This window comes from Microcebus murinus, chromosome 26, assembly GCF_040939455.1.
Source record: "Microcebus murinus isolate Inina chromosome 26, M.murinus_Inina_mat1.0, whole genome shotgun sequence".
NCBI lineage: Eukaryota > Metazoa > Chordata > Mammalia > Primates > Cheirogaleidae > Microcebus > Microcebus murinus.
In genome coordinates, this window is record NC_134129.1 from 6,014,885 (window position 1) to 6,039,780 (window position 24,896).

Here is a 24,896-nt window from a genome sequence, read left to right on the forward strand (position 1 = left end):
AAAATGTGAAAAGTCCTTGAAAAGGAAATCGAAAAATGAGCAGTTTCTTATTTTCAGAAAGCAGAGAAACTCAATTATCCATGGAAGAGGAAGCTATTTTCCAGTGGATTGGGAAATCCTTTCATTTTTATCTGGAAAGGACCTCTTTTTTTTGAGACAGAGTCTCACTTTGTTGCCCAGGCTAGAGTGAGTGCCATGGCGTCAGCCTAGCTCACAGCAACCTCAAACTCCTGGGCCCAAGCAATCCTCCTGCCTCAGCCTCCCGAGTAGCTGGGACTACAGGCATGTGCCACCATGCCCGGCTAATTTTTTCTATAGATATTAGTTGGCCAATTAATTTCTTTCTACTTATAGTAGAGATGGGGTCTCGCTCTTGCTCAGGCTGGTTTCGAACTCCTGACCTCGAGCAATCTGCCCACCTCGGGCTCCCAGAGAGCTAGGATTACAGGCGTGAGCCATCGCGCCCAGCCTGGAAAAGACCTCTTAAAAGCTGCTTGATCTTCTCTATACCTTTTTAGCTAAAATTGTCAGTTGAAAGTACGATGTGTGATTGAGAGATCTTTTCTTCTGTCATCAGAGCAGCGTCATTGACTCATTTCTAAAAGACTCTCATGAAACCCTCATTTGAGGAGCCATCACTTTTTATCACTAAGTTGAGCAAGTTTTTAAATGAGTGACATGGAGAGACGACTTCTGAAGTATGAGTCAGGCCTCTTATTTGTGATGGATAAGGATTTAAACAATGTAACTATTACAGGGTGCACCTGACAAAAGGAAGACCTGGAGAAAAGGGGAACTGGCTTTCTAGACCAAATGACAATCATTAAGACACCCCCACACACAGAGTCATAAATACTCATTTGGGGTAGAGTCATCCTTCAAATGATGAGTTAATGCTAAATAATTGTTAACTAAAAAAATGAACAAATGTTATACTTTGGACAAAGAAGACCTTTATTTCCCATAAAGGGCAGAGCCTGCTGGGTGTCCTTTCTAACCGGTTGGCAAGCAGTGCCCAGCCAAAAGCCAGGTATACCTGCTCCAAAGGACAACAAAAGGAACAATATTTTATGCTGAGCGGGGTGGTCAAATATTCAAGCTATAGGAGGAGCCACTAATATTGATGAAAGAAAATCAGGCTCATGTGCAATTGTGCTTTATATCTCTCCTGTCCCATCGTGGCTGCAAACTCAGTTTTAAAGTGTTTCTGAGTCTATCTGGCCATTTCTAAAATGGCCTTTTGGCCCCAAGTGGGGTCCATTCAATTAGCACAGGGTTTAGGATTTTCTTTTTATTTTACAGAATTCATCCAGACCAGGATTCATGTGGACCACACTGTTTAAAGACTGATAATTTCTAATGTCCCTCAAATATGATTTAATACTCATCTCTCCTCCTTGTTCTGCAAAGTTCTGCTCTCTAAGGTCCTTCAGCATGCTGCAGACTAAATTAGCTACTTCCTTCTCTTTGCAGAGTACTTTATAGATTCTTCTGTTGCAATCAAAGTGTACAATTTACTATATGATGGACATTGCTCTAGGTTCTTTAAGTATATTAACTCATTTAAATTTCAAGTAACCCCATGAGGAAGGTTCTATTACTATGCCCATTGAGGCACACAAATGTTAAGTAACTTTTCAAAAGCCATGCACACAGTAAATTGAATAACTGATATTCGAACCAAGGCAATCTTGTTTTGAATTCATGTTCTTAACCACTATACTATTTCATTAAATTGAACCAGAATCTTCAAAAGTCTAGTTCCTCCTTGTGGACTGACTCTTCACTCCTTGAAGGCAGGGATTATAATTTACTCATCTTTATATCTTGAGTACAGTACAGGAGCTTAAGAGTTTTTGTTGAAGTGAATTACAAACTCTTTTTTTTGAGACAAGAGTCTCGCTTTGTTGCCCAGGCTAGAGTGAGTGCCATGGCGTCAGCCTAGCTCACAGCAACCTCAATCTCCTGGGCTCAAGCGATCCTCCTGCCTCAGCCTCCTCAGTAGCTGGGACTACAGGCATGCGCCACCATGCCCGGCTAATTTCTTCTATATATATTAGTTGGCCAATTAATTTCTTTCTATTTATAGTAGAGACGGGTCTCACTCTTGCTCTCAGGCTGGTTTTGAACTCCTGACCTCGAGCAATCTGCCCCCCCTTGGCCTCCCAGACTGCTAGGATTACAGGCGTGAGCCACCGCGCCTGGCCTATTACAAACTCTTTAAAGACTAGAATCTTTATTCTTTGAACCTTCATAGTATTCAGTGTGGTTTGAATGCTCTGCACACTAGGAATAATAAACATAGTGTTAATGGGGGAAAAAATATCAAGCTCTGGAAAATAATTCAAAGAGGTTTATTCTGAGCCCAATAAATTGATGGCCGGGAGATTCACAAACCCAAGAAGCCTTAAGTAAACGGTCCTGAGGTGGCCAGGTTACAGTTTGGTTTTATATATTTTAGGGAGACAGAAATAGACTACTGATTTAAGAGAGAAAAATTAAAAAAAAAAAAAGCCAACTCTGTAGACATCTTCAGAGTTTCGTTTTATAATAAAAACTGTTTGAATAATTAGACCTTTACATTCCTGAAGATAAAATAAACATGTAATCTTTTATCTTATTTTTCTCAATAAAATTGTTCAGAAGATCAAAGTGGTAAAGACAATGTACAATTTAACATTTTATTTATTTATTTATTTTTCTAGAGACAGGGTCTTGCTCAGGCTGGTTTCGAACTCCTGACCTCGAGCAATACGGCCGGCCTCGGCCTCCCAGAGTGCTAGGATTACAGGCATGAGCCACGCGCCTGGGCCAATTTAACATTTTAATACTGAAGTTGTACACTGTTTTACTTAACATTTTGGGGGATAACTGCCTCTGACTTCAATTTAAGAAAATACTTTTTGTTACTAATGTAATCAGTTTATGTAATGGCGTCAGCAAATAAAAGGATGCTTATTATTAAAAAAAAAAAAAAAAAAAGCATAGATCAATACATAGAAGGTATCCATTGTCTTGGCCAGAAAAGGAGGCACATGGGACATCTCAAAGCAGCAGGGGGCAGGTGGGATAAGGGGATTGAAGGTAATTACAAGTCATAGGTGAGTTTAAAGATTCTTTGATTTATAACTGGTTAAATAAATAAAGCTTTGCTTAAAGACTTGGAGTCAGTAGAAGGAATGCCTGAGTTAAGACAATGGGGTCTGCTATCATGTGATGCAGCTACGCCAGAGTGAGCTTGCAAATAAGCCACATTACACTGGATTAATTTTTTTAAAAATTCATTTAACAGGCTTTTATGATTTGTAAGGCCCGACTTAAAATTGCCTTGTATGGTCTTAAGTCCTGTTTGCAACTTATTATAGTGCTTATTGCCACCAAGAGTCTGTTTTGTCAGTCTTATGGTCTTTATTTTACCATTAATATTGGTGTGTCTAAACTCCAAATGGCAGGGAGTAAAAGGGGATGTGTCTGACCTCCCTGTCTGTCATGGCAGGGAAATCAGTTTTAAGGTTTTTCTGGAGTCACCTTGGCCAAGAGGAGGTCCACGCAGTCAGCAGGGGATTTAGGATTTTATTTTTAGTTTACAATAGATCAAGGAACCAATTTCTCTCCTTATGAATAAGAGAAATCTTATCAAAGGGAAAGGTAGCAAATACTGAAAATAGAAACTATAAATAGAAACTATAAATAGAATTTTTTTTAAGTGGGACATCTTAAAGGTTAAAAAGTCAGCAAATCTGACTTGTCTTCACAAATTTCACTTTTCTTTCTCCTTTACAAGTTTCTCAACAATTCATTTCTCTAAAAACCAGATTTCCATCATTGTTTGCACTGACTAAATTTTTCCCTGGGAATTCTTAACCATGTGTTAAGAATTGTTCGACCGTTAGATGAACAGTTCTGAGCCTTTTTTCCTTCTTGGTCCAGAGGCTGTTCCTGCAACAACACAAGCTGTGGGTAACACATAATTCCCAGCCACAGGGCTTACTAAAACTCTATCCTTTCCCTGCATGAAGTTGTCTCATTTCACTCATATGCCTCCCCACTTTGTCCTAATATTCTAACCTAGGTGAGCATCCAAACTCCCATTCCCACCTAGGCTTGGAATATCACTTGTTAACTTCTTGCTTGTTTCTGGATTTTATTCTGTTTTGAAGAACTAGTTATTCATTCCCACATTTCCACCTATTTCTTCACAAATAATCCTTTTTATGTATGGAATATACTTTGCTTTCCAACAATTCCTTTTTATATGATCCCCTCTCTTTTCCAACAGGCCAACAGATAAAATTCAGATTGTACAAGATTACTGATTAATCATATAAACAGATTTATTTAATCCAATTAACGTAATTTCTTCTGTATAGTATCTTTGAATATAACAGTTATTTTATTTGCCATAGTAGGACTTGCTAGCCACTATAAACAGCCATCCCAAAATCAAGTGTAGAAGTTGAGGATATTATTGCAATAATTTGTGATATCAACAAGATATTATTAATAATAGATTCTTGAGATATGTTATTTTTATTCAGAGTATGTCAAGGTGTCCATCCAATTTCAACACTACTTTAGTCTATTTAAAGATATAAGAAACTAGAAGATATTTGACTTTATTATAGAGAATAATAAGGACAATGTAATCTTCTCAGGGCTAAATTAGTAATTAACCCTCAAGGAGTTGAATGACTGATCTTCTGAAAGTCATACAATAGGTTATTTTTAGTTGCCTTATCTACAAAATTGTGGCAACGACCTAGGGAGTTTGTGACTTAGTCTGACCTAGATGGATGGATCAAAATCAGAAGTGGAACCAAATCTCGAAGGTCCTGTTTCTTTTGGGAACAAACTTTAAGGAACAGGTGACAATAATCAACCAGCAGCAGGCAAATGCTCAGATAAGCAGGACCTCACGGTTCTGACACTATCAGTCCCAATGGCTTTACTAGTGAACTGTCCTTGGATTCCAAGATAATCCTTTTTGCAAAAATTATTTCAAAATGTGATATATTTAAAAATTTACATGAACACCTGTAATCCTAGCACTCTGGGAGGCCGAGGCGGCAGGAGCGCTTGATGTCAGGAGTTCGGGACCAGCCTCAGTAAGAGTGAGACTCCATCTCTACCAAAAACAGAAACAATTAATTGGCCCACTAAAAATATGTAGAAAAAATTAGCTGGGCATGGTGGCGCATGCCTGTAGTCCCAGCTACTCGGGAGGCTGAGGCAGGAGGATGGCTTGAGCCCAGGAGTTTGAGGTTGCTGTGAGCTAGGCTGACGCCACTGCACACTACCCAAGGCAACAGAGCAAGACTCTGTCACACACAAAAAAAAATTACATGAAATAACCAGAAAAAAGAAATATAATTGTGATGAAAATTAAAAGGAAAGCAGCCTCACCAGTCATTTTACAGAGTGAACACAAACCATTTGGCTATAATAACCAGTTTCCTTAGGTAATCTTTCTGGATCTATTTCTTCTCAATTCACTTACTCAGAGAAATAAGTAACCCTTAACCTTGTTCACTGGTTAGAAGATGAAAGAAGCAGATGACAAGTGAATTGCAATAACCACTCTGAGTGACATAATAAGCTGTTTCTTTTTCAAATGATATATCTATCCATCTTTACCCTAAAATACACACACACATTCTTCCATTTAAACTTTTTTTTTTTTTTTTGAGACAGAGTCTCACTTTGTTGCCCAGCTAGAGTGAGTGCCATGGCGTCAGCCTAGCTCACAGCAACCTCAAACTCCTGGGCTCAAGCGATCCTCCTGCCTCAGCCTCCCAAGTGGCTGGGACTACAGGCATGTGCCACCATGCCCAGCTAATTTTTTCTATATATTTTTAGCTGTCCAAGTAATTTATTTCTATTTTTAGTAGAGACAGGGTCTTGCTCTTGCTCAGGCTGGTCTTCAACTCCTGAGCTCAAATGATCCACCTGCCTCAACCTTTCAGAGTGCTAGGATTACAGGCGATGGCTACCGCACTTGGCCCCATATTTAAACTTTTTGAAGAGCTTTAATCAGCAACCAAAGGCATTCTGTTGATTCCCTGAGATAAAAGTTGGTATTTTCCCTATGATGAACATTCTCTACGCCATCAATTAAGGATGAATCAGTAATGCTAAAACACAATAAATATAATTAAATGTTCTACATGGAATCATAATATCTTCTTAATATTCACATTCAACAGTCAAGAAAATATTATTTCAGCCATTTCCTCTAATAGGCTGTGCTGTGTACTCCATTGCCTTCTTTTCCTTTTGTGATTGTTCAGAGGAAGCAAGACAAGAAGGATATAAAGCATAGGGTAAGTGCAAGATAATTCTGAGAGGCACGGAGCTTCCGTAATAATCCTCATTCAAGGTCATCAATGATAATTAAAGAGCCATAAAATGATGGCTTCAATTGAAATAATTTCTAATGATAATATACCAAGATCGATGAATGCATTTTAAGCCTCACATTATACTGATTAATAAGATAATTGTGAAAGAAATCCCACTGTGAAAAAAATTAAAAATTTACCAGATTTATCACATAGAAAGGTGAACTTTTTGTGGAGCTTTTGTTGTTGTTGTTGTTGTTGTTGTTGTTGTTTTGAGACAGAGTCTCACTTTGTTGAGGCTAGAGTGAGTGCCGTGGCATCAGCCTAGCTCACAGCAACCTCAATCTCCTGGGCTCAAGTGATCCTCCTGCCTCAGCCTCCCAAGTAGCTGGGACTACAGGCACGCGCCACCATGCCCGGCTAATTTTTTTTTTATATATATATATATATTAGTTGGCCAATTAATTTATTTCTATTTATAGTAGAGACGAGGTCTCGCGCTTGCTCAGGCTGGTTTCGAACTCCTGACTTTGAGCAATCCTCCTGCCTCAGCCTCCCAGAGTGCTAGGATTACAGGCGTGAACCACCGTGCCTGGCCTCAGATACCTTTATATACTCTCTCAAATTACCCTAGTCCCACAGTTCAGCTTCTACCATGTGTTATTATGTTCAGGCTACCAAGTGCACAAAATTGAATTAATCACACCCTCCATTTAATTGCTCACTATTAGCATCTGTGCAATGCCCCCCTTTTAATTATATTTTTCAACTTTTTACTATATTTTTCCTATTCATCCACCATCTTCACCTCTTCCCCACCTTTGCATATTTAATTTATGTCCCTACAGTGTATCATTTCTATGTTTATTTAGATACATGTGCATCCTTAAAAATAAATGTAGTGTTGTTTTCTAGACATTTGCATTTAATCGCTTTGAAAGCATTCTTTTATAAATCTCATATTGTTTCTTTGCTTCCCCATTTGTCATGATATTTTAAGAGCCATCTAGATAAATATTAACCTAGAATATTATTTGTGAGTGCTGCATATAACTTTATTATGTATCTGTCTCTCATTTTATTTCCCATTCTTCTCCTGATGGACATGTAGACATTCCATCCTTATTACTAAGAACACTGTAGTGAAAAATACTCTTAGGGACATGTGCAAGAGACCTAGAAATGTAATTGCTACATCATACAGAGAGTATAAATATAACCGAGTACTTCTAGGTCGCTTCCTGAAATGATTGCATTACTTTATTTTCCCTTCAACTTCAGGAGGCTTCTTATTTCCTAACAATGTCACCGCTACTTGATATGATCAGGCTTTCTAATTGTTTTTTTAACTGGCATTTCTCTGATTACAGGGTAAGGATAAATAACTTCTCATTTGCTATTAGGCATTTAGGTTTCCCTGTTTATTTGTTGTATTTTCTTTTTCAACAGTAGAATGCAAACTTCACAGGTGCTGTTATTTATTTGCATTTTTGCTTTTCCTGATTGGTTTTATCAAAAATTTGTCTAGGCCGGGTATGGTGGCTCACGCCTGTAATCCTAGCACTCTGGGAGGCCGAGGTGGGCGGATTGCTCAAGGTCAGGAGTTGGAAACCAGCCTGAGCAAGAGTGAGACCCCGTCTCTACTATAAATAGAAAGAAATTAATTGGCCAACTAATATATATAGAAAAAATTAGCTGGGGATGGTGGTGCATGCCTGTAGTTCCAGCTACTTGGGAGACTGAGGCAGGAGGATTGCTTGAGCCCAGGAGATTGAGGTTGCTGTGAGCTAGGCTGACGCCATGGCACTCTAGCCAAGCAACAAAGTGAAACTCTGTCTCAAAAAAAAAAAAAAAATTGTCTAACCAAGCTTTTAAAGGAAAAACCAGATTGGGGGCCAGGCACGGTGGCTCACACCTGTAATCCTAGCACTCTGGGAGGCTGAGGCGGAGGATTATTTGAGCTCAGGAGTTGGAGACCAGCCTGAGCAAGAGTGAGATCCTGTCTCTACTAAAAATAGAAAAAAAAATAGCCAGTCAACTAAAAATAGAAACAAAAATTTAGCCAGGCATGGTGGCTCATGCTTATAGTCCCAGCTACTAGGGAGGCTGAGGCAGGAGGATTGCTTGAGCCCAGGAGTTTGAGGTTGCTGTGAGCTATCACACCACTGCACTCAAGCGGGAGTGACAGAGTGAGACACTGTTTCAGAAAACACAAACTAAACAAAAAAACCCACAACAGAATAACAACTATATACATAATATTCACATTGTATTAGGTATTACAAGTAATCTAGAGATGATTTAAATTATATGGGAGGCTGAGCAAGAGCGAGACCCCGTCTCTACTATAAATAGAAAGAAATTAATTGGCCAACTAATATATATATAAAATTAGCCGGGCATGGTGGCGCATGCCTGTAATCCCAGCTACTCGGGAGGCTGAGGCAGGAGGATTGCTTGAGCCCAGGAGTTTGAGGTTGCTGTGAGCTAGGCTGATGCCATGGCACTCACTCTAGCCTGGGAAACAAAGCGAGACTCTGTCTCAAAAAAAAAAAAATAAAAAAAAAAATAAATAAATTATATGGGAGGATGTGCCCGGATTATATGTAAATACTATACCATTTTATATAAGGGACTTGAGCAGCCCTAGATTTTGGTATCTGTGAAGATGGAAGGTCTTGGAACTAATCTTTGAGTATACCAAGGGAAGACTACTAATAGCATTCTTCATCCTGCAAAATTCTGTCACTATGTCTTAACGTTTCTCTCAACTTTCTTAGTACCACTTTGTCACTTACTGATTCCTTCTCAAAGAGTTAATTGACCTGATCGGTCAGCTCACTAATTTGTTTTTCACTGTATTCACTCTGAAAAATAGTATCCATAAAATAGTAGCATCTGCTCCTATACTTACTTATTTCAGCTATTAGGTTTGTTTATACTCAGTATCTCCAATTGGTTCTTCATAACTGATTTTCCAGATTCAATTTTTCAACTTCGTCCTTTAGGTTGCTAAGGATATTTATTATGCTTTTTAAAAATTCTTTTCTGGCTCACGCCTATAATCCTAGCACTCTGGGAGGCCGAGATGGGTGGATTGCTCAAGGTCAGGAGTTTGAGACCAGCCTGAGCAAGACCCCATCTCTACTATAAATAGAAAGAAATTAATTGGCCAACTAAAAATATATAGAGAAAAAATTAGCCAGGCGTGGTGGCACATACCTGTAGTCCCAGCTACTTGGGAGGCTGAGGCAGGAGGATCACTTGAGCCCAGGAGTTTGAGGTTGCTGTGAGCTAGGCTGATGCCACGGCACTCACTCTAGCCTGGGCAACAAAGCGAGACTCTGTCTCAAATAAATAAATAAATAAATAAATAAATAAATAAATAAATAAATAAATAAATAAATAAAAATAAAATATTTGTAAGATCATAAAGGAATTAAGATAAGGCAAAATACTTTCAAAAAAAAGGCCTGATGTTATGAATATTCTGTTCACTGTCCGGCATGGGTATTCTTTTTCACTTCCAAATTAGGTAACTTGACACAATTTTGCATTGTTTTACATAGTTTATTTATATTAAAAACTTCAACAAAACAGTGGCGAGGTGTGTCTGGTACTGTAATATTGTTCTCTTTTTAAATGTCTTAGTACACTTTGGTGTCCAAGTATTTCTTCTTTGGAATTTGCTTTCAATTAGCCTGTGTTGCCACTAGATGGAGCACGATGACAATTTACAGTTTTGTGGTCACCACTGCCTTGGGAGATAGCTGTTTAATTATAACACACATGTACAGGGTCTTGTCTTAACCAGGTAAAAAATTAATATTCTAGTTTAAAAAGTGAACGTAGAACAAGTCTTTTTTCCTCTAAATCACTAAATATGAGCTTTTTAAAATAACCTTTTTAATGCTTCCTTTAAATCTCCCCACACACACACACTTTTTTTTGAGACAGAATCTCATTCTTTGTTGCCAGGACTAGAGTGCCGTGGCATCAGCCTAGCTCACTGCAACCTCAAACTCCTGGGCTCAAGCGATCCTCCTGCCTCAGCCTCCCAAGTAGCTGGGACTACAGGCACGTGCCACCATGCCCAGATAATTTTTTTGTATATATATTTTTAGTTGGTCAATTAATTTCTTTCTATTTTTAGTAGAGACAGGGTCTCGCTCTTGCTCAGGCTGGTTTCGAACTCCTGACCTCAAGCAATCCGCCCACCTTGGCCTCCCAGAGTGCTAGGATTACAGGCGTGAGCCACCACACCCGGCCAAATCTCCCCTTTTTTATTTGGGAAAGAAAAGGAAGATCTTTAGCCCCAAGAATAGTAAAGTAATAATAGCAATAATAATGAAACTCTCATGGGCTGGGCGCTGTACTTGCTACTTGCTAAAAGAAAAAGATCTGAAAGATGTCCTGACGGCCTGGGACTCTAGGAATTCATTAGGCCTCGCTAGATCAAGGAAGGGATTCCAGTAGGTGGAAGACCAGCTCTGGATGTCTGGACGTTCCTAGCTTCCCTGAGTCACAGAGCTCTTCTGTACAGAACTCACTTCTTCCATGCCTCTTACTGTGAGTAGCCAGACATTCAAAGCCTGGACCCATGCGCAAGTAACCCTCAGACCTCATAAAATTATACAGATAGATATTCAGAGGCTTAGATTTCAAGTCTAGCATTTGCACCTAAATTCAATTTGCCACATCAAAATCAAGTTACATAATCTTACTTTTAAGTTAAAGCCTACAGGCTTCAATTAAGTTTAATTTTAAAGACAGTTGTGTGCTGAAGAATCATGGTGCATAAAAAAATAAAGTAAAAGAAAAGAAAGAAAATTAAAAAGAAAAAAATAATAATAAACACAGTAAAAAGAAGAACGTTTCATTGGTGGACCAAGTTGAAAGACCAAAAGAGTAATGTCCCCTTACCAATACATGGTTACAGTAAGTGGTCCCTAGATTTTAAAGTTATCTATTTCACTAGTGATAGTTTTACATGGATGAACAAAACAATCATAAGTTTCCCACCATATGAGATCATTTATAAATGCATTGCCAAGAAACACTGAAAAACAGGTAGCTGAAGACTTCATTGTAATTCAGCTGTGGTGAGAATTAAAATTAAAATTCAAACTCACTAGCAAAAGAAATCCAAAGTTTTTAAATGATTTGTCATTTTCCTTTTGAAAATTATTCACAAATGTGTTCATCATGATCGACAATAGGAAACAAGGATGGCTGGAAGGAGTATAAACTGGTATTAGTTTTCAAGAGGGCAATTTTGCAATCATTATCAGAAACTTGAATAATATTCATACTGCTTGACTCAGCAATTTATTTTATTTATTGTAGAGAAAAAATATGTAACAACCTAAAAATTCAAAACTCAAGAAAGGGTTAACAAATTATAATACATCAGGCCGGGGGCAGTGGCTCACCCCTGGAATCTTAGCACTCTGGGAGGCCGAGGCAGGCGGATTGCTCAAGGTCAGGAGTTCGAAACCAGCCTGAGCAAGAGCGAGACTTCGTCTCTACTATAAATAAAAAAGAAATTAATTGGCCAACTAATATTCATAGAAAAAATTAGCCGGGCATGGTGGCGCATGCCTGTAGTCCCAGCTACTCGGGAGTCTGAGGCAGGAGGATTGCTTGAGCCCAGGAGTTTGAGGTTGCTGTGAGCTAGGCTGACGCCATGGCACGCACTCTAGCCTGGGCAACAGAGTGAGACTCTGTCTCAAAAAAAAAAAAAAAATTATAATACATCGCTCTTTTCCCATTCCAATATGCAATTAATACGCTTTCTGTGCCTTGGAGGGTAAAAACTACGTTTCCCAGAAGCCTTCACAACTAAGATGGCGGAAGGGTTTGGGCTCCGCCAATCAGATGCTCGAGATCCTGGCGCGCCGGAAGGGCCGCGGCGGCCCTTTTCGGTGCTGCGCGTCCGGGCGGACGTCGCTTTGTTCTGCCGGCCGCCGCGGTGTGTGGGAGTGTGACGGCTTCCCGGGGGCAGCGCGGGCGTCGGGTGGCGGGACTGGCGGCGCGGTTTGGGAGAGTGGCAGTTGTTCCCACACACTCCCTTAGCGCCGGCTCCGGCAGTTGCGACGAGTTTGTAAGCCGTCTCACAGCCTGTAATAAATGCTGTCCTGCGTCGTCGTGCGCTCTGAGAGCGGTCCGCGCCGAACCGTGTCCAGTCGAGCACCCAAACGATAAAACAGGGCAAACCAGTGTCAGATCACACTCCCGGATGCTAGTAATGACACAGGAATAAATGCTGTGACTTTGTTACTGACTCGAGTTTTCACTGATGTGTAACTTAATCTTGATTTATGCCAAAAACTATTTTCTTTTTCTTAATGTTTTTGTTGTTGTTTGTTTTTATATATATTTTTTTTTGTTATTTTTGTTTATTATTTTATTAAATTTCTTTTCTTTTTTCCCAACAATGCCATTGGTAGTATGTTTGTTTGTGTTTTGAGACAGGGTCTCAGTCTGTCGCCCAGGCTGGAGTGGAGTGGCCCCGGATCATAGCTCACTGCAGCCTCGAACTCTGGCCTCAAGTGATCCTCCTGCCTGAGTCTCCAGAGTAGCTGGAACTATAGACCGCGCTACCACGCCTGGCTAATTTGAAAATTTTTTTGGAGAGACCAAGGGTGGTGGTGTTTTTCCCAGGCTGGTCTGGAACTCCTAGCCTTAAGAGATCATCCCGCCTGGGCCTCCCAAAATTCAAGGATTACAGGAGTGAGCTTCCGCACTGGGCCCCCAAAACTATTTTTTTAAAGGGCCTCTGTGTCTTTTAGAGCAAACACATGTGAGTGGTTACAACTTGTTGTAGGGAAAATTAAAAATTATTTTTTAACACAGCTCTAAAAGGATTTCCCTCTTGGGCTTAGCCACCAGTCTGTGGCTGTACTAACTCAATTTCCCTCAAAAGCATTTGTTTTTTAAAGGTGGAAGCCATGTATCTTTTATTTTATTTTATTTTTAATTTTTTAATTTATTTTTTGTTTTCTATTTTCAGTTGGCCAATTAAATGTTTTTTTTATTTTTTTAGGAGAGACGAAGTCTCACTCTTGCTCAGGCTGGTCTTGAACTCCTGAGCTCTAACGATCCACCCACCTCGGCCTCCCAGAGTGCTAGGATTACAGGCATGAGCCACCATGCCTGGCCTGTGTACCAACCTAAGGTAGCCTGATTTAGAAATTTAAGCAAATTTGGCTCAAACCTCTTTCGTGTAAATAGTAGAATTCCTGCATTCTTTGTGGTTTCGATTGTTCAACCTATTCTTGGGAAAGAGAAGGAAGATGAGATGGTGACTTAGATTTCTTAATTGAGTGATTTTTTTGCTTGTTGTCTCCATTTTTTATAAAAGGGGAAAGGAACTTTCTTTTTTCCCCTCCGATGTGAATTACAACACTTCCCATAACAGGTAGAAGCAGCACAATTTTATTTTTAAATGATTTTTTTTTCTGCCTTTCATTTCACAAGGTTACAGAGTCATCACCTTTTAATTTAAAAACTTTGTAAACCTGAGTACACACCAATATGTTCTGCATATGTTTGGGATAAAGAATTGTCGATGTAGAACAAAGTTAAGGTTGGTCATTTAGAGGAAGGACTGCAAGACATTGTCTAAAAATGTCCTTTTTAATATTTTTTCTCAAGATTTTATGAAAGAATTTTAGGAAGAAGCATGCTTCAGACTGCAGTTTAGAGCTAATTGTGTGACCTTTGTTGCCCTATTTAATCTTCCCAGGATGCCACACCCATTTTAGACCCCTAAAATACAAAGTGTCTGGGAGGCAGGTTAACGCATTAACTGCCATGTGAGTTATATTTAACTCACGCTAGTTTTGAGCCTGGGGGCTCATGAAGCATATATAACTCACATGTCTCTTTACCTTGGGAGCCATTCGAACTATTTTTCAAGTTGCTTATAACTCACACCAGAAAACACAAAATTTTTTCTAGTGTGGCAGTCGATGTGTTAATATGTAGGCTAAAGTGGGATTTAAGATCAAATAGTTCTGGATTCAAGTTTGAGTTCTTCCACATACTTTTGCTTGGGTAAATAAGTGAACCTAAATTTCATTTTTAAAGACATCTTTTAAAATGAGCTTATGATAGTAACTTCCTTATAAGGTTATTATAAAGATGAAATGAGATAATGCATGCATTTAAATTATAGCATGTAAGAGCATACCTAGCTGATTCATTTTCTGTGTTCCTTACCTGTGTTAATGACATCTTTTATTTATTTATTTTGGAGACAGTCTTGCTTTGTTGCCCAGGCTAGAGTGAGTGCCGTTGTGTTAGCCTAGCTCACAGCAACCTCAATCTCCTGGGCTCAAGCAATCCTTCTGCCTCAGCCTCCCAAGTAGCTGGGACTACAGGTATGCGCCACCATGCTCGGCTAATTTTTTCTATATATATTAGTTGGCCAATTAATTTCTTTCTATTTATAGTAGAGATGGGGTCTCGCTCTTGCTCAGGCTGGTTTCGAACTCCTGACCTCAAGCAATCCACCCAGCCTCCCAAAGTGCTAGGATTACAGGCGTGAGCCACTGCGGCGCCCAGCCAATGACATCTTTTAGACGCTTGTCAAGAGCAGATGCGATTTCCTTCTCTGAGCTGGGTATAATTTTGATTCTTTTAAAATGAGCAATGAGAAGATTTCAGAACAGCAATAATAAAACCTACTGCTTGGGGATTTAATAAGTATTAATAAATACATGGACAGTGTAAAATGATCATTACTAACACAACACTTTCTGCCTCAGAGGACAGAATACAAGCAATCAGAACACTTCTCTGTTTTGAAGCAATCATCTAATCATTCTCCAAGAGCTTAACCACTTACTGTGGGCAAAACTTTATGTTTTACCTCTCTTCCTTCTACAAAATGGAGCCACGGTAAAACTAATACCAATAATAATTATTATTATGTCATAATAATTATATTATTATATTGTTATTATTTTTATAGTTACCATTTTTTTCAGCACTTACTGCCATATGCCAGATAACATACAGGCTTAACTTGATAAATCTGCATAGTATCTCTCTGAGGCAGATTTTCTGATTCCCATGTGCCCTCACAGATGAGAACACAGAGTATGGTGAGGTTAACTTGACCAATACAACCAACTGAATAGGTCCTAAGTGGCAGAGTTTGGATTCAATCAGAGAGCCTGATTCCACAGTTCTCAAAGAGAGACATAAAATTTTGCATGCTTGGGCTTCCCACCAACCTAATCACTAGGCATTCTCTTAATTTCATCGAAGTTAATGGAATTATCATTTAAAAATATAGGCAAGTTTACAGTGGCTTGTGCCTGTAATGCTAGCTACTTGGGAGGCTGAGGCAGGAGGGTGGAATGAAGCCAGGAATTTGAGACCAGGCTGAGTGATATAGCCAGGCTCCATCTCAAAAAAAAAAAAAAAAAATATATATATATATATATATATAAATCCAATCATGTTATTCCCTTTAATCACTTGAAGTATTTGTTTAAATGGAAGATTTTCAGGCTCTACAGCAAGCCTGAAATCTGGTTAAGACCAGCAATCTGCATTTACAACAAATTTTCCTTGTGAATCTTGCACAGAACATAGTCTGAGAACTTCTGATCTAGAGGATCAAGTTCAAACTCTCTATTTTGGCATAAAAAGCAATGGCTTGCAGCCTGGTGCGGTGGCTCATGCTTGTAATCCTAGCACTCTAGGAAGCCAAGGTGGGTGGATTGCTCAAGGTCAGCCTGAGCAAGAGCGAGACCCTGTCTCTACTATAAATAGAAAGAAATTAATTGGCCAACTAATATAAATAGAAAAAATCAGCCGAGCATGGTGGCGCATGCCTGTAGTCCCAACTATTTGGGAGACTGAGGCAGTAGGATCGCTTGAGCCCAGGAGATTGAGGTTGCTGTGAGCTAGCGTTATGCCACGGCACTCACTCTAGCCTGGGCAACAAAGTGAGACTCTGTCTCAAAAACAACAACAACAATGACTTGGGCAAGTGCCTATCTTACAATAGATGTTCCACAAATACATGTGGGAAGAAACCCAAGAAGGCAGAGAGAGAAGGAAGTGAGGATGATTGACTGATTAGGCTACTTAAGTTTTGGGTAGAATTAAGCCTTGAGAAGAAGGAAATGATAGACTAGATCCTCTACAGAGATTCTGCACATACTAATTTCAAACTTCAGTTGGCTTTCTGCCTTGTTTTTCTTTTTTCTTTTTTTAATTTGAAAATTTTTGCTGTTTATTTTGAACATCTGGGTGCAGTTGAGTAGAGGCCAAAAAAAGCATCTACCTCTGCCTTGTTTTTCTTTCTCCAAAGGTTAGGTAGCCTTCGAAAAACAAATGCAATGATTAAGTATAAATTTAACTACTCAGTCTTTAAACGCCTCTCATTCTTTCCTTCTTTATAGTACACCTTTCTCCACTTGCACTGGCATGTAAACTGGTTGTGCTGGTCAAATGAGTCAGTTTAGATGAGTGTATTATTTATTAATAGTTTATAAGAGTGTACCTGCACTGAGGCATGCACAGTCCCAAATGCACAAAAGTAGTGACAGTACATCTGTATTCCAGTTAGACCAAATAACTTTTTTTCCCCCTTTTTCTTGAATAGCTCAAACAACTCTTAAGATATTCCTGGAAATTTGTCCTAGAAGCTGCTTTAGAAAGTCTGGCACAATTAAGTCCATACTTACCCATGAGGAGTCTCCTATTGATTTTTCCACTATGTCCTACCCTTCACCCCCACCACTGTTCAAAAAACAGAAAAAGAAAAATAATGATGCATAATTCTATCACATACCACATTAGAGAGTAATTGAAAATTAGAGCTAAAAGGAAACTTAAAAATACTAGGAGCCATACTTAAAATTTTTATAGCATTTTATACTTGTAAATGTACTTTTACATGCATAGCTCTTTTGATCTTCACTATAACTCTATGAGGTTGACAATATCTTTGTTTTATAGATGAGGAAATTGAAGCTATGTGATGTAAGAGCCAAGGCCCTTGGCCCTGTTTGCTGAAAAAAATCACCAGTATGAGGCAGATTGATTAATAGGAGAAAAGTCATATGAATTTATTTGACTTGTATACATGGTAGCCGTCAAAACGAAGACCCAAATAGATGGGAAATTGTCTGTTTTTATGCTTAGGTTCAACAAAGTATGGACAGTTGTGTAGAAATGTGATTGGACAAAAAGGGTATGATCCAATGCGAATGGGCTGAGTGGGGAAACCCAGCAAGGCCTGTCTGTCTAGATGCTTGACCTCTGAGCATGCATTTGTCCCCTCTGGGTATGGGCAGGACTGTCTCTGGAATGGGGGTCTTATGACCTACAGTCAAACAATGTAGGTCAGATAATTTCTTGATGGCCAGTGTTACACAGAAGGGCAGAGGGAAAGTTAGATGAATATTTTTATGTTTTATGGCTGGCTTTGGGGAAAAGGGATTCTGGTTTTTATGACCTGCCTTGATTGAGGAAGAGGGATTCTACTTTCTATAAGTAGGTACTGGGGAGAATGGGACTGAGAAACAGGAGAGCAGGAGAAAAGCTTTTGCTTCTGAGGCAGCTGCTGAGGCCTTCATTATGGGTTATTTTTTTTTCTAAGTCCCAACAGTGACTTGCCTAAGCTCAAGGGAAAATTCAAGTCCAGTTTCTTATTGTGCAAATGAGAAAATGTAGGCAGAGAGAGAACTTTTATAGTGTTGAATCTAGTCACTGGCAGAATCCTGACTTCCTAAAACTCTCTGTTTATTCATTTTTTTTTCTTCTCTTCATTAAATACTTGTTTGGTACTTATGTGCCGGTCACTCTGCTGGGGTTCCATAATAGCTCATAATTTATCTATAATTATAGTTGTTACAGTAGAGACATGTACAAATGTAGTGGGAACACAAAAGGGGCACCTAATTCTGCTAGGGAGAGGTTGTCAAGGAAGAATTCCTAGGTGAGATGCAGAATGAGCTGAAACCTGTAAGGTAAAATGGTGTTTTTCAGCTAGTAAGTACCAAGAGAATATTCTAGAAAGAAGGTACACATGAATAATTCATGGAGTTATTCCCCTATTATATGTCTCTGTAGTATTGTATATTATTCCTCTTGTAACTCTTGCCACCCAGAGGAGTAAATTAGCCATTATCTGTATCTTAGCTCCCTTCCCCTTCATTCCCACTCTGCCACTGTACTATAAGTGCTGCAGGTGGGAGGTGAGGGAAGAGAATAATTCCCAGATCCCTGCATGAAAAAGTTGGTGGAGAGTGGGGGGGTGGTAGAAGATCAAGGGGATACTGTTGAACTTTTAAAACTTGAGCTCCCCATGAGACATCTAAGAAAAGATAACAAAGAGACAGTTGACATCAGATGAGAAGTATGGCTGAAATAATCACGACTATATAGATGGCGATTAAACCGTGGGAGCCATTGAGCTTGTTAAAGGAGAGCTATTTACCTTTCTAGTGCCTCAAAAACTTTTATTTTCAACAATGAGAGGCAAGTTAAACCCAAACACACATTACAGTAGAATCTAAGGAGAAAGGGAGCTCTATTTAGAGTGTGGTTTTGTCAGAAAGGAGAGTTCAAATATCTATGCTAATGTTCATTATCTACTAATACAGTTAGGACAAATTTTTCTTTCTTGATCTGTAAGCTATAGAGCAACTGAACATTTCTCAGCTTGTATTATATGATTATTATTAGCTAATGTTGGTATTTCATTTCTCCTCTGTGTTCCTCTTTTTGTTTGCAAATAACAAAAAACAATTATAAGGGAAAATTATAAGGAGGAAGCATTATCTGCCCAAGTCTAAGGGTAAAATGTAACCAGGCCTGAGGAAGAGCTGCAGCTGAAAACTAGGTTGCTTTAAGACAACCAAGACACGTGTGTATCCCCATTTGTGCTTTCCCTTTGCATCTTTTCATTCTTTGTTACTGGAAGATCAATTTTATCTGCTATTCAGGCCACATTATGGTCAAAAAATACCTGTCTGTAGCTTCAAATATGCATGAGTTATAGCTTCAGTCACAGAGAGAGAATGATTCCTGGTTTCATACCATTACCAAATTCTGGGAGAAGTGACTTGGAATGCATTCCTATTTCTGTTCACTCTCATCGGCTGTGACCAGGATATACTAATACATCATACAAACATGGCCACTGAGAGCTGTGTATCTGAGGGGCAGTTAAGGGTAGTGATGGGCCAGGCACAGTGGCTCACGCCTATAATCCTAGCTCTGTGGGAGGCTGTCCCGGCCCTCGGGACCTTCTGTTACTCGTGGGGTCAAGGGGGACCATGCCTGAAAGAGATGGGCGAGAGAAAGGAACGAGACCAAGCAAAGGGTTGTCAAGGTCTACTTTACTTGGATTCTTTGTAGGTTTTATAAGCATACAGAAACAAGGAAGTAGAAACAGAAAAATAGAGTGGGGTGACGATGAGTCTTGGGTCTGGGGCAATCAGCCCCAATCAGCGTCTTATCGGCATCCTGTTTGTGACTGATTACTCAACCCCAACCTAGCAGGTGGTCGGGAACAATTGCAGTCAGCACTCCCTGGAGCATTCCGTGGTCAGCACGTCATGGCATGCATTCTTCTCGGAGCTATAGCTGGAATTTTCCAGGGCGAAGCCTGTGCGTAGGACGAGTCATAGGGGAGTTGAGGGTCTTTGAGGGTCCTTGCCTCCAACAGGAGGCCGAGATGGGAGGATTGCTCAAGGTCAGGAGTACGAAACCAGCCTGAGCAAGAGCGAGACCCCCATCTCTACTATAAGTAGAAAGAAATTAATTGGCCAACTAATATATATAGAAAAAATTAGCCAGGCATGGTGGCGCATGCCTGTAGTCCCAGCTACTAGGGAGGCTGAGATAGGAGGATTGCTTGAGCCCAGGAGTTTGAGGTTGCTATGAGCTAAGCTGATGCCACGGCACTCACTCTAGCCTGGGCAACAAAGTGAGATTCTGTCTCAAAAAAAAAAAGGGTAGTGATGTACTAGAGCCTGGTCATAACGACTCACAAGAGCCACTTGTTAAATTTTCAGAAATTTTACAGACTGGTTGGTAAACATGGGGATAATTTTAAATTAAATTATGTAAATTTATGTGAATTATATTTACTATAAAAGCAATAAATATGCAAAACTCACCACTTTCTGATTCTTTCAACTAAAATTTAATACGATTTTTTTCTTGAGATTATTTACATTTACATCTATTGCATCCGTATGGTAGAAATACTATAAAATGGTGTGTTACTGCATGCTTCTTCTTTTTTTTTAACCTCAAACTCCTGGGCTCGAGTGATCCTTCTGCCTCAGCCTCCCGGGTAGCTGGGACTACAGGCATGCGCCACCATGCCCGGCTAATTTTTTTATATATATATATCAGTTGGCCAATTAATTTCTTTCTATTTATAGTAGAGACGGGGTCTCGCTCAGGCTGGTTTTGAACTCCTGACCTCAAGCTATCTGCCCGCCTCGGCCTCCCAAGAGCTAGGATTACAGGCGTGAGCCACAGTGCCCGGCCTGCATGCTTCTTCTTAACTCCATGGTCAGCAATGTGATGTCCCATTAGTGGTTTGAAATGGGTCATGGTAGTAGTATTTAAACCACAGAAATTAACAAACACTATAAATAAGTTTTGTTCATTTATTTTTTTTCTGGAGAGCTGGTTGTTAAACATTTATCAGCTCTCCATCTCTTCTTATAAAGTCATTAGTTCCCCTCCCATGACAACCCATTAATCCATTAATGGATTAATCTTATTGTTAAGGGCAGAGCCTTCATGATGCAATCACCTCTTCAAGGTTCCATCTCTCAATATTGCCACATTGCTGATTAAGTTGCAAAATGAGTTTTGCAGGGGACATTTAAACTATAGCAACTGTATAAAACATATATATATATATTTTTTGAGACAGAGTCTCGCTTTGTTGCCCAGGCTAGAGTGAGTGCCCTGGCATCAACCTAGCTCACAGCAACCTCAAACTCCTGGGCTCAAGCAATCCTCCTGCCTCAGCCTCCCTAGTAGCTGGGACTACAGGCATGCGGCAACATGCCTGGCTAAGTTTTTGTATATATATTAGTTGGCCAATTAATTTCTTTCTATTTATAGTAGAGATGGGTCAGGCTGGTTTCGAACTCCTGACCTCGAGCAATCCACCCGCCTTGGACTTAAAATATATTTTTATATATTTTAATCCCAGAGCCTAGAGCAATATTTGGTACTAACTAGAAATTTAATAAATACTAGTTGACTGAATTAAAAAATAAGTAGAGCATCATATAACAATACTTTTCTTCATTCGTCCTCTTCTTACCTAACTCAGGGGTGGGGAATATTTTCATGTTGGAAGGCTGCATTAATTTAGCTGTAATCCAGTAAGACTGCATTCAAGAAACTTCAACTAGATATACTTAAAAATGTACATTATTTGTAAAAATCTAACTAATAAGTACTTAATAATTTAAAAAAATGAAAACTATTTGTTAATTTTAAAGTTAACTAACCTTCCAATGACTTTGTCATGTCTGCTTTTCTTGTCAGAAAGCATTTGAATATTTGGTTGCAGCATGGAGGTCCACAGTTTCAGTTGATTCCCTAGATCAGGCGTCCTCAAACTACGGCCTCCGAGGGCCACATACAGGCCACCTAGCACATTTATCCAGCCCTCCTGGTGTTTTTGCCGCCACTGCCTGTCCTCCTTAGCAGCCAACTCATCCCGGGCCCACAGTGAGCACTCTCCAACGGTCTGAGGGACAGTGAACTGGCCCCCTGTTTAAAAAGTTTGAGAACCCCTGCTCTAGATGGGTGTCAGTCATTTGTAACCTTAAGGGCAGTCATGACTTGGGTTAGGTAGGAGAATGTAGATTCTCAGCAGTAAGTGGTTGAAAAGCAAGAAAGCATTTGTCAAGCATGTTGTCAAAGTCATGGGTATTCTACTGCATTTTTCCAGATTTCAATTGGATCTTAGCATCAAACAGTGACTTTAAAATGTCATCTACTGAGAGCTCAATTAATTCCATCTGTAGTTCTTTAGGTGCCTTGGTGATATTGACTAAGTGAGACCAAAATGGTAATTTGAGTGTGATGTTGTGATTCTCAAAGTCAGTGAGCCTTTCATTGTATTCTCCAATTAATAGGTCTATAATAGCTGTGTATTCTTCAAATGATTTCCATATATCATCCTGCTCATCAATGACTTTTGCTAACTGGAGAAAATGTTCATCCAAATTTCCTTTTGAAGAAGTGTTTTGAAAGAAAGAGAGCTTTTTTCAAGATGCTTGGATTTTTTTTGCCACATATCATATATAGACCTAGTTTTACCTTGCAAAGAAATATTCAAGTCATTTTGATTTCACATATCACACAGAAATGCTGCATTCCTATAGAAATCTTCTTTCAATAATTCACATTGCTGATTATGTTCTTCATAAAACTTAACTATCTATTCTCATAGAGATAAAATTTTGGTTAACATCTGACCCTGCAATAGCCAATGCACTTTAGAATGATACAGCAAATCCACACTGAATACTTCATTGTTGAACTTTAGCCTGTTATGAAACTGACAATGCTGTGTTGCATTTGCTAGAGTATGTTAAATAGTTAACAATTCTTATAACTTGTTGCAAAGTATCACTTAAAATAGTAGCTTTAGCACAGAGAGTTTTCTGATGCAAGATACAATGAAAAGAAATGAGAATATCTGGACCTGTTAACACTTTTTTTTTGTTTTTTTTTTTTTTTTGAGACGGAGTTTCATTCTCTCTGTTGCCCTGGCTAGAGTACAGTTGCATCATCATAGCTCACTGCAACCTCAAACTCCTGGGCTCAAGGGATACTCCTACCTTAACCTCCTGAGTAGCTGGGACTACATGCATGCTCCAACATGCCCAGCTAATTTCTTCTGATTTTTTTTTTTTTTTTTTCATAGAGACAGGTTCTTGCTCTTGCTCTGGATGGTCTTGAACTCCTGAACTCAAGTGATCCTCTTGCCTTGCCCTTCTAAAGTGCTAGGATTATAGGTGTGAGCCACCATGCCCAGCCTTGTTAATATTTTTTTTTAAATGTGTGCAATTTATGTTTTCCTGTTATGGAAGGTGCACTGTCTGTACATACACTTACTAAATTTACCAAATTCAGTACAACTTCACATTTACCTTGAAAGTTGTTGAAGATCTATAAATCTATTCCCCATGTCCTGTTTGCAAAAGTGCCCAAAGCAAATAACTCTTCATAGCAAAGAAAACCTCTGATATGACCTGAATGAAGTATAAAACCTTTGCAGAGTCAGTAGTATCAGTTGATTTATACAAAGTGGATTGAATAATATGCATTTTCCTTTTGAAGTACTGCATGAAATTATTCTCTTAAATTGAAGCCTAATTCGTGCTGCCGATCAGTTTTGGTTCTCCTTGAAAGAGGCAGCTCGTATTTACTCTGAAACATTATCAGGGTCTAAGCATCCTACAATATCAACAATGCTTTCTTTCACAATTTCTACACCACTGAATGGCTTCCTTTTTTCCCCTGAGTATATAAATTACTTTATAAGTTGCTTCAGTGGCATTATTTCCAGGTCTTATTGTTGCTTGAAAGAATTATCTTTGCTTTTGCTTTTCATCTTTTAATTTCTGCAATATGACCTTTCATGCCTCTCTCTCTAACTTAAAATATTTGTGGTCCTTATGAGTGTTATAATGCTGATGAGCATTGAATTTCTTTAATTTTGATATTGCAGTATCACACAGTAAGAAAATCATCCTATCTTTATCAGAAACAAGATAATGTTGCAATTTCCAATCCTTATATAAAAATCTGTTTATTAGGCCGGGCATGGTGGCTCACGCCTATAATCTTAGCACTAAGGGTGGCCGAGGCGGGCGGATTGCTCGAGGTCAGGAGTTTGAAACCAGCCTGAGCAAGAGCGAGACCCCATCTCTACTATAAATAGAAAGAAATTAATTGACCAACTAAAAATATATATACAAAAAATTAGCCAGGCATGGTGGCGCATGCCTGTAGTCCCAGCTACTCGGGAGGCTGAGGCAGGAGGATTGCTTGAGCCCAGGAGATTGAGGTTGCTGTGAGCTAGGCTGATGCCACGGCACTCACTCTAGCCTGGGCAACAAAGTGAGACTCTGTCTCAAAAAAAAAAAAAAAAAATCTGTTTTTTTCCTTTAGCAATTTCTTGGTCTTCTTTGACATGATGGGCTGTTAAGCAGACAGAATTAAAAAACCCTGTGGAGCTGTGCAACTATTCACAAATTCCACTTCAAGCAGAAGCACCATGCACCATTGTCAAAAGCTGACAACAGACTGGCGTATTCAACCCCCATAAACTCCCACCAACCAGCCTTTCGCAGTAGTGGCACCAGCAAGGTAGGGGAAGTTAGAATTAAATCATGAGTGTAAATAATGAGTGTAGGCCGGGCGCGGTGGCTCACGCCTGTAATCCTAGCACTCTGGGAGGCCGAGGCAGGTGGATTGCTCAAGGTCAGGAGTTCAAAACCAGCCTGAGCAAGAGCGAGACCCCGTCTCTACTATAAATAG

At 39.4% G+C, this 24,896-nt stretch overlaps 1 protein-coding gene across 1 annotated transcript in view; it reads right to left on the bottom strand.

The window, feature by feature from the left end:
• LOC105869277 (transmembrane protease serine 11E-like) overlaps positions 1-24,896 on the bottom strand; it is a 94,689-nt gene that overhangs the window by 66,943 nt on the left and 2,850 nt on the right. The window contains exon 2 of the mRNA XM_075997747.1: positions 12,140-12,475. Within this exon, the coding sequence (XP_075853862.1) occupies positions 12,140-12,475 (336 nt within the window). The remainder of the gene's footprint in view (positions 1-12,139; positions 12,476-24,896) is intronic.